The sequence below is a fragment of the Lytechinus pictus genome, chromosome 2, assembly GCF_037042905.1.
Source record: "Lytechinus pictus isolate F3 Inbred chromosome 2, Lp3.0, whole genome shotgun sequence".
Lineage (NCBI taxonomy): Eukaryota > Metazoa > Echinodermata > Echinoidea > Temnopleuroida > Toxopneustidae > Lytechinus > Lytechinus pictus.
The window spans coordinates 11,564,800-11,581,447 of record NC_087246.1 but is presented as its reverse complement, the minus strand read 5'-3'; the positions used below and the strand labels follow the sequence as shown (position 1 = coordinate 11,581,447).

At 34.4% G+C, this 16,648-nt stretch overlaps 1 protein-coding gene across 1 annotated transcript in view; it reads left to right on the top strand.

Annotated features, from left to right (window-relative positions):
- Nucleotides 1-15,125, top strand: part of LOC129253547 (serine/threonine-protein phosphatase alpha-2 isoform) — a 35,981-nt gene extending 20,856 nt beyond the window's left edge. The window contains exons 2-7 of the mRNA XM_054891981.2: nt 515-646; nt 5,802-6,032; nt 7,224-7,328; nt 7,815-8,038; nt 9,655-9,789; nt 10,746-15,125. Of these exons, the coding sequence (XP_054747956.2) occupies nt 515-646; nt 5,802-6,032; nt 7,224-7,328; nt 7,815-8,038; nt 9,655-9,789; nt 10,746-10,856 (938 nt within the window). The 3' untranslated portion in view covers nt 10,857-15,125. The remainder of the gene's footprint in view (nt 1-514; nt 647-5,801; nt 6,033-7,223; nt 7,329-7,814; nt 8,039-9,654; nt 9,790-10,745) is intronic.
- Nucleotides 15,126-16,648: the final 1,523 nt, after the last annotated feature.

Here is a 16,648-nt window from a genome sequence, read left to right as displayed (position 1 = left end):
AATGAAAGAAATGAAAAAAAAAAACATTCATTTAAAGTATTTATTAATCATGATTAAACAAATGATACCTGTTATACAATGGGATAGCAAGTCAATTCCTGCATGTATTAAAATTTCATTGAAACCCTCTCACTATCTGTACTTGTACATGTACAGGGGTAAAAATGTGATTTTTACATGTACATGTAATATGTATCTTCACCTCTCATCAGGGTTTGATTTCAAATTCCAAATGCCTTTAATTGGTAAAAATTATCTGAAAAATTGCATGTAAATATCGGCTGGAAAACTGGGAATGTTTTTTTTTATAAATGCATTAATGCAGTATCAATTACGCAAATTAATTTACAGCCATGTACAGGATATCTAGATATGTAAAATACACTGTACATCTGTAGGTGCAGTATTGATCCTAGATATCTTTAACAGTCATAGGTGTATGTCAAGTTTACTGTTAGGGTTTCAAAATTTTATAAATCTCCTTTTTTCTTAAATGTTTTCTTGTTTTCTGCAGTTCGTGGCTCTCGACCTGGTAAGAATGTACAACTGACCGAAGCAGAGATCCGTGGACTCTGTCTGAAATCCAGAGAACTATTCCTCAGTCAACCGAATCTATTGGAGTTAGAGGCACCCTTGAAGATTTGTGGTGAGTAATGGGCAAGCAATGAGCCCTGTAGGCGGCCCTTTTGTTTTCCTATTCCTGACCATCTCCAGAGGAGCGGATATTTCTATTTTGAGGGAATGAGTATTTTGTTTCAGGCATGAACCAATGACCTTTACAGTCAGTTGTGTGGTGGTACATTGTGCACAAACTCATCTTTCTGAGTGTCACTATGTGATATATGTTGCCTACATACCTGATGACATGTTCATGTGATAATTCATATCTGAAAAATGAATGCCATGGAATATCTTGACAAAAGTGTACAAGAGATACATGTATACAGACTGATGTAGAGATAAGTTGATGTTACATTTTCATGTGCACTTTAGCATTCAGTATGAATTTAGAATGCAGAAGGATGATACATTCATTAAAAGTATCTGTCTGGATAATTTCTTCTGTCTGTTTAAAATTTTTAATCCACTCATAGGTTCAAACTTCTTTATTTCGGGGAATATTTTTGTAGGTTGCATTGTAACAGATAGTACAATTTACAATATAATATTGCCATTCTACTGTATTTTTAGCCATTTTTTTTTTATTGTTGTGATTAATTATAGTGTATTGCAAACTTGTATCAATTTACCCATCAATTCTCTTCAGTTTAGGTTAATGTTTTATTTATTTTCAACTGCTTCACAAATCAACCCAAGAAATGCTTTCTGGCCATGAATAGAGTAGTTCTGTAGAATTTTCCCAAGGACTACAGTTAATACTAATAGCCTTGATGAATGAGAGCAGACTCTGAACCCTGTCTATTGTCCCTCCTGATGTCATTGTTTGCCCCAATACACATGGGCTATTTTTATAAGCCAAGTAGATTACCTGTAGGGTGTTTTATTTCTGTATATATCTGTCGATCTCATGGAAAAGATATGCAGCCAGTGGACCTATTATGTAATTTAGTTCTTGAAGATCCTGACTCACCAACACACGTAACATGTCATACATGTACTAGGCATATAATATGCTGTATTTTTGTGCAGATGTGGTCTTGGAAGTTTGAGCTTTGTCTCAAGCCAAAAGAATCTGCTCTGGAAAAATGTATTCTTGCATGTACAGTATGTTATTCTGCATATCTACATGTCCTCTTTTTTAAATAGTTCATGTGCTTTTTCTTGAAAAGTTACCTGGACTTATTTTTTTGTACCTTCCTGTGTTTTCTATTTGAAAATCAAAGATCCTGTAGTTTGTTCAGATACAATAGTGAACACAATTAATAGAACACCAATGCCATACATGTACAAAGTCTATGGGATTCTGAACATGTGCAGTTGCCCGGGATGGGGGTTGGAGTGGGGCCACTTCCATCAATTGACGAGTAGATACCAGGCGTACCAAAGAAACACGTAGAAAGGATCTCTTTTTCAAGATTGGGCACGTTACAATGTACGTTCATAAGGATGTAAAAAACACTAAAATACTGAAAAAAGGATACCGTATGTATTTTTCGCTAGGAAATCTATGTGTTTACGGCCAAATTTGCGAGGGTATAAATAAGACTAAAATGCTTAAAGGATTTACTTTTTGCTCCAACACTGTGCTTAGAGTCCGATTCGAGTGAGGTGTGGGAGGTGGGGCAGTACTAAACGGTTAAACCCAATGTAAGTACAGGTAGAGCTGACGTCCGTGACATAACAATTAAAATATCGCTGTACTTGTTAAGGGTGGTCAATTCAGGGAATACTTGTCAAGGGTACCATTTTGTTTCCAATAATTTTTAATGGTAGGGTTTCACATGCTTTACTTGTTAAGGGGTGCATTTTCAGAATATGGAAAATACTTTAGGGTGCTTTTCGAAACCCCATGGTAGCGCCTGGTATCCACTCATCAATGGAAGTCCCCCCCCCCCCTGCAGTTGCCAAAGTTAGTTTGAGGATACTGTTCATGCAACCAAAGCTTTATGACTTTCTAGTATAGGTTCTTAACATATTTTCAAATAGAATTTGTATGATTTCAATTAAAAATTGAATTTATATAATTTTTTTTCATCTTCACTTATCGGGTGATGCGTATACATGTAGGTCTACAAAAATCCTTTTCCGATACCACATTCAGTTTCCCATAGACCGTCTATCAAATATCAAATACCAAATGCTGATACAATGTAGAATGGAAATTACATATAACATGACAACTCAAAAAGTATTCGAGATACACATATAAATCCTTGCAGAATTACATTCATTCTACGATACCCCAAATACCTGCCATGTTTTAGAAAATTTGGTCTCATGGGGAGGGGCTCGAATCGGCCCCCTCCTAGGTCTTGATTTGTCTGTCCTAAATAACCATGATCATAATTAAAAATAAAGAATTTTTTTTTTCATGACATGAATAAAATCCATCTCATGACACAAATAAAACCCTTTGGCTCTTTTTTAAAGGAATTTTCATCAGCAATTCAAATTTCAATTATGGTGAGAAATAGAGAGTCGCAGGAAAAGAAAATTTAAGTTGGGGCTCCAATAAAAAAAATGAAAAAAATTGTTTTGTTAAATCTCCACACAAATTGTTACAACTTTACACTACTCTGTTATGTACCATTTTTTAAATCACCAGCAAATATCCTTTTAGAAAATTCCTTCTATAGGGTGTAATTCAGAATTTTCAAAACACCGTTCCTGATAGGTCCACGATTTTAAGGACGTTTCACAGTTAAAATGAAATCCACATAATTTTTCGCCAATTTTTGCAAAGATTTACATGTACTTTACTTTAGTACCTGAATATATTTCAAATATATGCAAAAAATAACAGGTTCATGTGCTTGATTTTTTGCTATTGATCTTTGAAGTTCACCCAATTGGAAGTTCTCGAGAATTGCGTATCTAAAATAATTTGGCATTTTGAGGTCCCACAAGATCACTACGTTGAGGTTAAACCTCTATTTCTAAGCTAAAATCCATGTAAATTTTATCAAATTTTACAGTATTCATGTACTGTAGTTCGGAATTGTATACTGAAGATGGAGGAATCATTCATATTGCTAATCATTTGTCCTTTTAATGCTAGCAGCAACTTGATTTCTTTCAAATGGTATGAATAATCACAAAAACATCTAAAAAAGTTGAAAATGCTATAACAACTCTGAGAAGTACAATAAATGCTGCACTTTATTCAAAATCCATGTAATTTTCACCAAAATTTGCCAGCTTATATGGGAAGGTGTACTGAGTCATGTAGAGTGTTCATGTGCTTGTTTTCAAACCACATGTACATACATGTATCAGCACTTTTGTTGAAGCAAGTTTGTTATTTTAAACACCAAAACGCATCGAAAAGAAAAATGCGAAACCACTCTACCATTTTATTAGATATCAAGGTCATGGAGTCAAGGTCAAGGCCCATGGAGTATTTTCAGCTACTTTAATAGCTACATGTACATGTATATAAAATAACACATCAAATCTGCAGTTAGAATGTAGATTATGTAAAAATCACCTGATACCTATAGCTGATTAATCACCTGTTTATCTATTGTGACGTCAATGCGCATAGCGTAATAGGGTCATAGCATAAAATATGAGCAGATCATGAAGAACATAAACATAACTGGAACGTTCTTAAGATTTTACAGTTGGCGGCCTAACACACAGTCACACAATAGAGTGGGTTCAAAATACATGACTAAATATTCTAGTGTAGACATTCCAATTTTCAACCATTATATAGATACATGTAGGCCTACATGTACCTCAATGGCCAACTGAATGAAAACAAATAAAATTATTTAAATGGGCGATTCCAAGCAAAAGCAGACATTTACCCAAAATTTATATTGGCTCTATTATCTGGATCAAAATTTTCTATTAAAACTCATATGGGAATTTCATGCAAAAGGTGATCATAATTCGCCTCAATTTTTTTTTTTTAACGGTTTTACTAAATACATGTAGGAGAATTCAAATCATACAAAAAATTATATACATGGGACTAGTTATATATTTCTTTTACTTAATTTCTATCACAGAAAATTAATGTTTTGTAATTGGATAATCTGAAGGTCATCCTTCCCAAATTCAAATGGTGTATTTGAGACTTCTACATGTATATGTACATGTACATGTAAGTAATGTTTTGCAGGTGCAGTATTGAAATTGGTCAAAGTGCTTTGATTTGAAAGAACTATCAAAAAGTATTCAGTCTCTTTTTTTCCATGTCCTTATTGTGTAATGCGACTGACCGATTATGGGGCATAATGGCGTCCACAATATACATCATACATCTTTTTTGTATTTATTGTTTTAAAGCCTCACTTGTCAAGATACATTGACAGTATAGACTTGACGGAAAGACCCACCCCTGTAAAACTGACAGCACCAAGTACATGTACATGTATTAGAAAAGACTAAGTTAGTAAAAGTGTAATGCGACTGACCGTGGAATCGCCAAAAAAAAACTATGCCAGGTGTTCTAATAATTTGGCACCACTGTTTCTCTTTCTTTCTTCCTCTCTTTTAGATTGAAGTTATACTACATGTACATTAAAAAAATAAAATTGTGATATTGTGGACTTACTAGAAGACTGTATCTTTCTACATGTATCTTTGATAGTTGCTTATTTGTCCCTTTAAGCAATTTATTGTCAATTTCAGGACTCTGGCAAGTCCATCCTGACCAAAATTTCCTTTCTTTCCTGTCACACTTGTCTAAAAATAGCAAGTACTGATGACTCTGACTTTTCTACATTTTTGGGGATGTTAAATTCAGAATACATACTACATGTACTGTTTGATTACCAGTAATACTTTCATTATTGATCCCAATCAGGAAATATGTATAATGAACTGCTGAGAACACATAACAATTGATATGCAAAAATTCCAGTTTACTTTGGACTGGTGTGTTTACATTCCATGAGTAATCAGTGTTAATATGCTTAAAATTAGAAACTTGATAATTTCAATATTTTCTTAAATATGTTTTTGATCTTTCCTTTTAATGTATGCTAAAATTGCTTGTACATGTATGTGTACTTTTACAGTATTAAAAGAACTTGTCCACTCCAACTATTGCAAATTCTTTTTTTTAATGAAAATGAATTTGTATGTACATGTAAATCAGAGTTTTCTCACCAATGTTGATGCAAACGTTTTTATTTTTGATTTATGTAATATTTTTTCTTCTTCTTCAGGTGACATCCATGGGCAGTACTATGACCTGCTAAGACTCTTTGAGTATGGCGGCTTCCCCCCAGAAGCTAACTATCTGTTCCTTGGAGACTATGTGGACAGAGGGAAACAATCTCTGGAAACAATCTGTCTCCTTTTAGCCTACAAGATCAAGTACCCAGAGAACTTCTTCCTCCTCAGAGGAAACCATGAGTGCGCAAGTATCAACAGAATATATGGATTTTATGATGAATGTAAGTAAATGTGAACTTGTTTACCCCTTGTACTACATATTCACTGTCTTTTTAGTGATAATTTCCTAGTTCTTCCAAGGAGTGGTGAACATAGTTATTGTTCTTCAAATGCAAACCTTTTTGATTTTATACATCTTACTTGTTATTTTTTTCTGTAAAATCCAATATACTTTCTAGTTTTGTACATCCGTGTAATTTGTGTGTTTGATAATACCTATGCCATCAACGTTCTCCTAGTTTTCCTATTGGGTCAATAGCCCTAGATACCACATGCCATGAGTGAAAAATTGAAAACTTCAAGAAATATTTTACAGGGTGATGAATCCTAATCACATGGAGGAATAATGATTAATCAGAAGAACTATAAGGGAGATCTCAGGAAAACTGCAGTGTGTGAATGATGTTTATAATCACTTTGAAGGAGAAATACAGTGATATAACTTTGTACAAAGGATGATGAGGTTATTGTCACAATAGTGTTAACCTGACTACTGAAAGCCAACAGACTACATGTACAATTATCTTTTCAAGGATGATAACCTTCATGCTTTGTATACATGTAGGTTCTGTTGATAAACTGTTTTAAGGCAGTATACCATTAATAAAATACCCACACAGTAGTGAATAATGAATGCTACCTAAATCGGACATTGCAATTGCAGTCAGTATTAATTTCATGTTATTTAACATGGAATGTCTATTGTAAGTAAGATACAAAAGAAAATAAAATATCCTACAGTGTCATGATATCTGTGTTATTTCTGCACTAGATTCATGAAGGATGTTCATTGTCTTGCTGCAAGTCATCTCTTTACAAATTGAGGAAGTAAAAGAACTAACTGATACTACAGACCTGAAGATCTAAAAATTCATTGTTTATTATAATTAGTTTCACTTCTGTTGTAATTTGTTTTATTTACATAGTTCATCATGTGCATATTTGTATTGGTGGAAGGTGGGATTGTTTCATATTTCATTTATAACTGAATGAGAAGAAGTTACCAGGAAGAAATAGAAAAAAAGGAGGATGAACATATATTAAAAAAAAAACCACAAAACCTAAGCTTTGTAATCTGCTCTTGTATTGAGAAACATGACAATATAGTGTATCAGTGCAAAGCTGATTCCTCAATAAAAACAATTTTCTGCCAATTTCATAGTTTTCTTGATTGTTTCTGTGAATATTTACAGGTAAAAGGAGATACAACATCAAACTATGGAAGACATTTACAGACTGCTTTAACTGCTTACCAATCACAGCAATCATTGATGAGAAGATCTTCTGCTGTCATGGAGGTAAGTTCTTTGTTGTAAATGGCAATCAGTTGAATTATACTCCAGTATCATCTAACATTCCACGATTACTAAAGTGTTGTGGTCATTTGATGTTTTTCAGATGTTAGAATTCAAATTTGGCATTTTTGCAGCCATTAGATTCACATTTGACATCTAGTGCCCCCTCTCTGTAATGTTTTTACTTTTGTTTGTTATTGGATATTAGAAGGCCTACAGACAAAGATTATATCCTGACAAGTTCAGTCTGACAAACTTAGCGTATACCATGTGTTAGAAGGAGTAATTGATCGATAGTTGTTACCAAATTAAAAGTAACGCAGGCAATACTACTTTATCTACAATAAGACCTTGGGCATTTTTTTTCTCCACTATGTTGGATGTTTAGCTGTTTGTTGTCATTAAAATTAGAACAATTAAAATACTTGGAAGCACATACATGTATCTCGTCACCATTCACAACCTTTTTCGAAACTACCCTTATCACAGGTCTGTCCCCTGATCTTCAATCCATGGAACAAATCCGTCGCATCATGCGTCCCACAGACGTACCTGACCAGGGACTGCTCTGTGACTTGCTCTGGTCAGACCCTGATAAAGAGACGGTGGGATGGGGTGAAAACGACCGTGGTGTCTCATTTACATTTGGTAGTGAAATTGTTTCTAAATTCCTTCAAAAGCACGACTTGGATCTCATATGCAGAGCACATCAGGTAATTTATCTAGCAGTTATATCATGATTCAACATTTTCAATAGGACTTTTGCTTTGTTTTTGTGCCTTAATTTGAACAACATTAGACACACTTTAAAATATGTTTTACCCACCCCTTTTTTTCTTCCTTCGAAACTCTATTTAACTTAAAAGTAGTTTGTCTACTTACAGTATTCAATTTTATATATAATCAGGGATGTTTTATTTTCTGACAATAAAAAGTGAATTCAAGCTCTCATAATTTTTCTTCAGTACCTTTGATAACAACATGACTGTCAGACCTTTGTAAATGGATACATTAAAATATTCCTTACATCACAATCACTGGAAATAAGAAAGTTATGGAAATGAAGGAATGTTTTATCATTTGTAGAAAATGTTATAGGATTAATCAAAGGGATATACATGTAAGATTGATAGGGACAGTGATTTTCCGCGATCGCGGAAAACGGACGGAATTCACGGAAAGGGCCTTTTGAAACGGAAAGTGGCATTTCAAACGGAAAATCACGGAAAACGTATTTTCCCTCAAAATACACAGAATAGCAAAAGAAATTACTCCAAAATCACAACAAAATGGGAATATCAAATGGCCACAAAACCCCAGAAAACACGATCTCACTTCGCTACTATCATGAAAATTCACACATCGTGACTGCACTCGACATGAGCACACCCGTACCCGGCCGGCTGGCTCGGTTGCTTGGCTTTGCATGCACACATATCGTTCAACTGTGTGTTGCTGCCCTCTACGTTTGAAGATGTAACAGCACGATATCGTGCTCTTAAAATCCAAGATGGCGGATTGGCAAGAGCCGTTGACTGATGATAACGATGTCAAAAAAACCCCAAAATTATCTATGAAATATCATTTCACCGTGAAATAATGCTAATAATGTGAAAGGTGAGGACATATGCATGCTAAATGTGTTTTTTAAAAAGAATTATGCATCCGCATAGATCCGATTAGAACGGATTCTATTCTGTTCTTTGTACAGTAGCAGATACAAATTTTGACCAGTGCGAGTGTACTGTGTGATTTTGCTATTCAATGTGTAAACGGAATTGTCACTTTTCCGTGTGTACAATGTCTATGGGGAAACGGAATTTCCGTTTTCTGACATGCTGAAACGGAATTTGAGATTTTCTGAAACGGAAAAGGCAATTTTTTGAAACGGAAAATCACTGTCCCTAGATTGATTTCCATTGGCTTACAATATTTTTTTAGGTGTGTGTCTAGTGTTTGACCTTGTATTTTAGAATCTTGACAATTGTAATTTCAATCATTGGGCATCTTGAGCCCGTTTTATAGTGTTCCAACTATGGTAACTGCCTATAAGGCAAATACTATAGAAACCTTGATTGTAATGGCTGGTGAGCTGAACCCTTGGTAGCTATGGCAAAGAAACAATAGTAAAGTCCTTTATGAAACAAGCCCCTGGACTTTGTTTCATACAACTTGTTTATGACAATTTTATTATAAGCCAATCATAAAAGATTTTAAGAGATTATAGAAATATATTATACATGTATGTAACTTGCCATTGATCATACGTTTTGTGAAGAAGGGCTTTAATTGTTTAATTGTTCTATTGTTTTGTTTCTAAAAATTTCAGGTAGTAGAAGATGGGTATGAGTTCTTTGCAAAACGACAACTTGTTACTTTGTTCTCAGCACCAAACTATTGTGGAGAGTTTGATAATGCTGGCGCTATGATGAGTGTGGATGAAACTTTAATGTGCTCATTCCAGGTAAACTGAATCATTGATCAACAATTGTGAAAGACATATCCGAAGTCTATGATTTGGGATCATTCCTCAAAATTTATGTGCTTTATAGTTCACATAGAAAGGTGTGGTTCTAGTAAACTGAGTGTTCTATTACAAGGAAAAAATTTCTATAATAACCAGATATGATCGCATGCCACATCATTACATCTAATGCCTAAATAGATTAAATATGAAAATTTGAAACATTAAACCATGAGTGGTTGAGAACTTCACCTAGACTGCTTTAGTGTGAAATGTGAAATACTTTTGAATATTGATTAATAGCATTGAAATAGAAAGGCCATTAACCCTAAATAGACTGGGCTATTTTGACGCCTAAGAAGACTGGTGGGGGGGCTGATTCAGCCCCCCCCCACCCTTATTGATCTCGCGCAACGAAAATTGGCACGCGCATTACCCATGGCTAAATCTACAAAACCATTAGATCAAATTCTGCGAAAGATCTCATTGCTAATTTATGTAATTTGCGTAAAATCAGGGACTTAATTTTTTACCGTAAATAAGATGAAATTAATTGATTTTAATCAGTAAAATGAAAAATAATGATACATTTATGAATTTTGGCTAAAAACGCTATTTGCATTGGACTTGTACACGAATTCACGTTTTTGAACAATTTTGGGTCTGCATGCACTTACAAAATCTTGCGTTATTTCGGAACCGCGTACCCGAGGGTCGCAATTCTGGTCTGATAGAAATATTGAGTCTTGCATAATTTGCCGAGTTAAAGTAAATCATGTTTTGGCCAAGTCTTGCCTAGGCAGTCAAATCATTAAGTTTTCAATCTTAGAAGAACCATTTGATAGTTGAATTCCCATCCAAAAGTATACCAGTGCCATTCATATTTGGAAAAAGCTTTGTGAAATTATGCTTTTAAGATTGGTGTTTAGTATTGTTCTATTCTATCCTTTCTTCAGATTCTCAAACCTTCAGACAAGAACAAGAAGTTTCCATACAGTGGTATTGGAGGTAGTGGTCGACCCGTCACCCCACCCCGAGGAGCCAACAACAAGGGCAAGAAGAAGTAAATCCCCCCTCCCTCCCCTCACTGAGCTTCAACAACAAATCACTGGACTCCCAAATCTATCTCATCTGTCCCCAGTTTGATGACCCTTGTAATCAGTTTGATCCAGGGTCACTTTCATGATTGGTGTATTATTAAATCCAGCTCTTTGGATGATTCTGACTTCCATTGAGAAGAGCCTGTAGAAGACATCCTTGAATGATTGCAGGCAGATTTGCTTTGGGAGGACATCCCAGTGAATGAACAGCTCTCGTATTGATAGCGACAATATAACACAAAACCCAATGATATTTTAGTCTTATTAACCTGTTGACTACTGAATTCCTGTTGGCTTTATACAGGGAACACCCAATTCCAGTTGGCAACAGGTTAACAGTATTTCTAGGGCAGGAAAAGGGGTAAAAATCACTCTTTTTGAGTTTATTTCATGTGGTAGAACAAAACTGATGATCCTGTTGAACAGCATTTAGAATTTACTCTACCGTAACCAAAAGGTGTTAGTCAGGTGATAGACATTCTACTTCAAATGAAAACTGCCAAAAGTGTGTTCCTACGCAGTGCGCAGTCATATTTAGTGTCTGGTATAGTGGTCAAAGCAAGGTCAAATCATTTTATTTGTTTTGATATGAGGTGTAAGATAATCTAGCAATTTGATGATACAAATGTAGCTTTTATTGGTTTATTGTGACTGTGTCATTGTTATGTGCAGTTTAGTTGAAAGTAATCATTTAAAATCATATCCCACTCTTCATCATGATGGACCTTGAGAAGGAAATTATTAAATAATTGATTTGTTTTTTATTTTTAATTCTCATTATTTAGATTTGTAGTTTTGTCTGTTACTAGAACAGTACTGTTTTACTACTGTACGGGCCATGGGTCCATGTGTTTTTTGTACTGCAAATCAGTTGCATGGCCTTTCTTTTAGAGATTAGTTCAAGCAATGAAAAACAAAGTCCCCTTGTTCTCTTGTTTATAAAGTGTAGGATCCCTCTGTGTTCCTGTTTGATTGAAGGTCCACCTAACTCATTCAGGATTTTAAAATCAATACCTGTAATTCCTCCCTTTTCTGCATTTTTACTCAGCAAATATTTACATTCTGATATGAAAGAGAAAACAAATCTTAGTAAAATTCCTGTGGTAGTAGCGGCTTTTTATATTTGTGTGCATACCAGAAGTCGGAACAAGACCAGTATGTAATAGCTATAGACCCATGGTTGCATTTTATGCCTTGCAAGGAGATAGTTATTTGTAGTCAACATGCATAGTGTTAATATCACAATTCTGCTTTCTACAGACCAATGAGGTTTGATTTAATGCATGTGTGACAAGCAATAAAATTTAACTTTAGGTTATTTGCTCTCGAATCCATGGTTTAACACTTTAAGCATGGTTTAAGACTGATTATATGTTAGTGGAGCTGAAAATTTAATGTCAGATGTTGATTGCACAATCATCTGCATGCATTTGGTTAATTGAACAGAAGTGACTTATATACCTGTGCTTAGATATTCATACAGAAGATTTTATGGACAGAGAAAAACAGAGAGATCGAAAGAGAGATGTGATATGATCATATGAGGGAATGATAGAAGAGAGAAAGAACTAAGATACTAATAGAGAGAGAGAGGGCGAGTCTCTAGATATTATGTATGCCTATAAATCTCTTTTAGTGTAGTATTGGTGATGCAGTTCTGATATATTCACCATTTTTTCGCCATCAAGTGGAAGCTCATGCATTCAACAATATTTTGAGTCTGTCCTGAATATGAAATTGTTGAACGTTTCCACAAGTTCAATCAAAATACTTGTAGTTTTGAGTTGAATGTGTAATGAATAATATTTTTGACTAAAAATTTATATTTCATTGAATTATTGTTTACTTGTTGCTGTGCTTACACACTTGTCAATATGTAGGAGATAAAATCATCTGCATGCTAAATATGAAAAGCAGCATGTAGGGCCTAGCAGCATGCATAAATGCATTATACAAATGATGAGAAGGAATACTGATCTTGATTTAGTCACTACTAACATTTGAGAACCTATAGGTAGGACCAACATGTTGATATATAATTTGTTCACTTTTTGAGTATGTAGTTGGATCTTTTTTTCCTACTCTAATCACTCGTGTATAACACAATGTAATTACATAAAACAGGAAGTTTGTCATGTTATATAGAACCTGCCTTGTATTTAAATGAGAAATGTAAAATACAGATTATATTTAAGAAACCAGGAACATGTACAACTATCGGATGAATATAAATACTCAGTGCTGTTGAGAGTTAAAACCATGTGTAATGCAATAGAGCAGTAACTACAGAATATCCTCGTAGGGGTGTTACTAGCAAACATTTTAGATGTAACAAAACAAGCTGGAAAGTGTAAAATGTAAGCTTTGATTTTTCTTTAACTTAAATTTTTTTTTCTAAATTATGTGAATAAAGCTTTGTCAGGCAGAGCAATAGTGACTTGGTGTAAAAATGAAATTTGTCTTTTGTAAAGCTTTTTCTGCACATGTTTGGGTTTTTTATCAAGAGAATGAAATTATTTCTTATTTCAATAATGGAATCAAATTATTGGCCTCTACAAAGTAGTGATGTGAACACGTTTTGATTGTGCTTTTTTTGTATTTGAGTGATTGAGTCCCTTTATTTCAAAATCTCTCCCCTTTTCTGTTCTTAAAGGGTACTGACAAGCAGCCAATTCAATTTCTTAATATTTCATCTCAATTGTTAACAGTGAATTATTTTTTTACAGTAGTATATTTGGTGCCATAATTTCCATGATGCTGTCCTTGTATAAAGAAGGCAAAATTCAAATTCATTACCGTTCATATTTCACAGCCTTTGTTTATGCTAGAATGGGCTCAAGTGAGGTTTTTATTCTGCATAACCAGTCATATGAAGGTTCATTTCCTTTATTATGCTTCTATTATGTCACTCAAGATGGTATACATTTACTTGGTCCACTTGGCCATGTGAAATCATGCATTCACCTTTTGTTCGCATGAGATGCTGTTTGTTCTGAGTCTTTCAAGGGCCATCCTTTTATCGATCACCAATGGGGATCTAGAACAATCGACACTTCCTGCAAGCAAGGTACTTTTTTTTTAAATCAAAGAATGACTTTAGCAGCATATGCTGCATTTTATGAATACAACTAGGGATTTCCAGGCTCTTTCCATAAGGTCAAGAAGAAAGTGTTTAAGAGGACATTTTTTATAGAGCTTAAACTGCATTTTATTCATCTATACATGAGCATGAACTCATATTAGGTGCCACAATGATCTTTTTAGCCATCTCTTCACCTTAAAGGCCCAATTAATGCAAGTTTGTCCTTTGTTGTGTTCCAATTGTATTGCCAATTTCCCATGTGTATCAATGGTCTCCAAGATCTTCATGACCTCCGTACTCAAGGACAAGAGTTATCTTTAAAAAAAAAACCACATATATATCCAGTCACATGTTTAATCAAGGGTTGTCATATAGAGGTTTACAATTACTCATGGTCATGCTTATAATGTATTCCACCATTTTAGAAACACATTTATTTGAAAACTGGATATTTGATGTCTGTTTTTCTACGTGTCACAATTATCCATTGATCCAGAAATTTATGATGTAAAATTTAATTTTTCTTCATGAGACACAGTTTAACAATATTATTTGGCCTCAGTCTATATTATAGTTCCAAATGTATACAAAACAGTAAGAATTATTTGATTGATTCGGTCTTTGAAAATTATTGTTGTATTTGACATTTGTCCATTGGCTCCCTTTCTGATGACATGAATGTATTTAATATAATAGAGTTGTAAATCTTAAACAAGCTTCTTCAGATATGGATGTGGTTGAAGTCTCGTTCACATATAATGCAACAAACTACTAAAAGACATCTTAGCAATACCATTTTACTTGATAATGAACAGCAACCTTGGTTGAGAGGAGATGGCATTGGCAAGTAGTATCATAGCAGATCATTTCATTTGTGTGTGTGTGTGTTGTAAGAAAACTAAATGTTAGGAAGCTCTACTTTGTTTCCCTTGAATATGTTTTAAGGAAGTTTATTGCATCATATGTGAACGAATCCCAGGTTTTGAGTATTCCAAGGTAAATTCCCTTCACCCGATACCCTAATATCTGTTGCTTTTCCGCTTGTAATAATAGCTCAGTGTTTCTCATTCTCAATCTTGTACAAATTCTCTTGTAACACTTATAGACGTAATGAAATAAAAACCTAACGTTCTGTTTTGTAAATATCTGATAAATTAGAGTGCAATGAGACTGGTTTTTGTGGTTCAATGATGCAAGCTTCTGGTGAACTGAGGCAATGGATGAACTAATTCATACACCTGGGCTCTATAACAGAGATTTGCAATCAATCACAATATGGCAGGAGCCAATCAAGATTACTGTTAAATAACATTATCAATCAGTAAGATCTTTGTTTAAAACTTGCAATTGAATGCATATCTTTGTGTAAGGGGCTGTTGCTTCCATGATACGTTTTGACAACATGAAGCCAAGGTCAAATGTTACCATGTTCCATCTAAATAAATAAATAGCATGCAAGCATTTTGGGAAGGATATGCTTGACAAATTTTGTACATCCTACATTTTCATATTACATTTTGTACTAAAAAAAATACCAAACTTGGTTTGAGAGTTTTATCAACTATAGTTCTGAAGAATTTAAAATAAGGGATGAAATTTTAAAAAAGGAGTACAATATCCTAGAAAATGATTTCTGAATCCTCGGCACATGATGGTGGTTCTAAAACTTAAGAGCAAGTTTGGCAATCTTTTGAAGTGGAAAATGTGCATGTAGGATTGTGCCTATATTTTTTTGGACAGTTTCATGTCTATGGTAGATGGAGAAGAGAGTGAGAGACATGAACATTTCTTGTAGGTCAATAGAGAGCTCACCTGAGAGGCAGACTCAACGAGAGAAAGAGGGTGGTATAGCTGGGTTTTAATTGCAATTTATTTTTTTACATTTTGACTTTGTTACATGAAGCTCTGGGGCAGTATTCTGTAAAAAGTGTTAGCATGATTTTTTTTTTCATGATTGGTATTCTGAACACCATATTAGCACGAAAAATACATGGCCTCAGTGACATCATATGGCCATGAAATCTGCAATGCGCAACCCCTATACACCTTGTTAGGTTGGAAGATAACACAAAATTGGTGTTCTGAAAAAAATAAATGACCGAGGAGAGGTAGTCTGAAAAAGCAAAAGAAATCAAAATAAATGGAATTGTTTAGAACATGGGAGCCCCCCCCCCCAATTTTAACATGAGTTTGACATTTTGATGAACATCTGTCGTGAACATCATCAACATGTAGTATTCATTCATGTGTATGCTTGTAGGCTATACCTCTCTACTCTCTGTCTATTCATACTAGACCTATTTCATTTCCGACTCATGTTGTCAGAAACAATCCTTCGTCACAACCCCACCCCTCCCCCTCCAACTTTCTAAACATCTCTAACTTTTATTCAGCTGTATGCTCTTGCAAATGGTCACAATGCAGGATGTGAAAGCTCAGCGGTTGCCGAGATATCAATAACTCTGTTTTTACAATACCGATTGGGAGGTATGTTAAGGTGTGTTTACTCCGGGAGATAACACAATTTTCTGAATACCTTCCCTAATCATACATTCAGTCCCAAACATCTCTCACTTTAATCAAAGTTTTACCTTAAGATACGAGACAAGTTTCCATTTAACAAAGTTTCTACATTTTTTTTTATACAACTCGTACAAAGATTCTTGTTATTTGATTG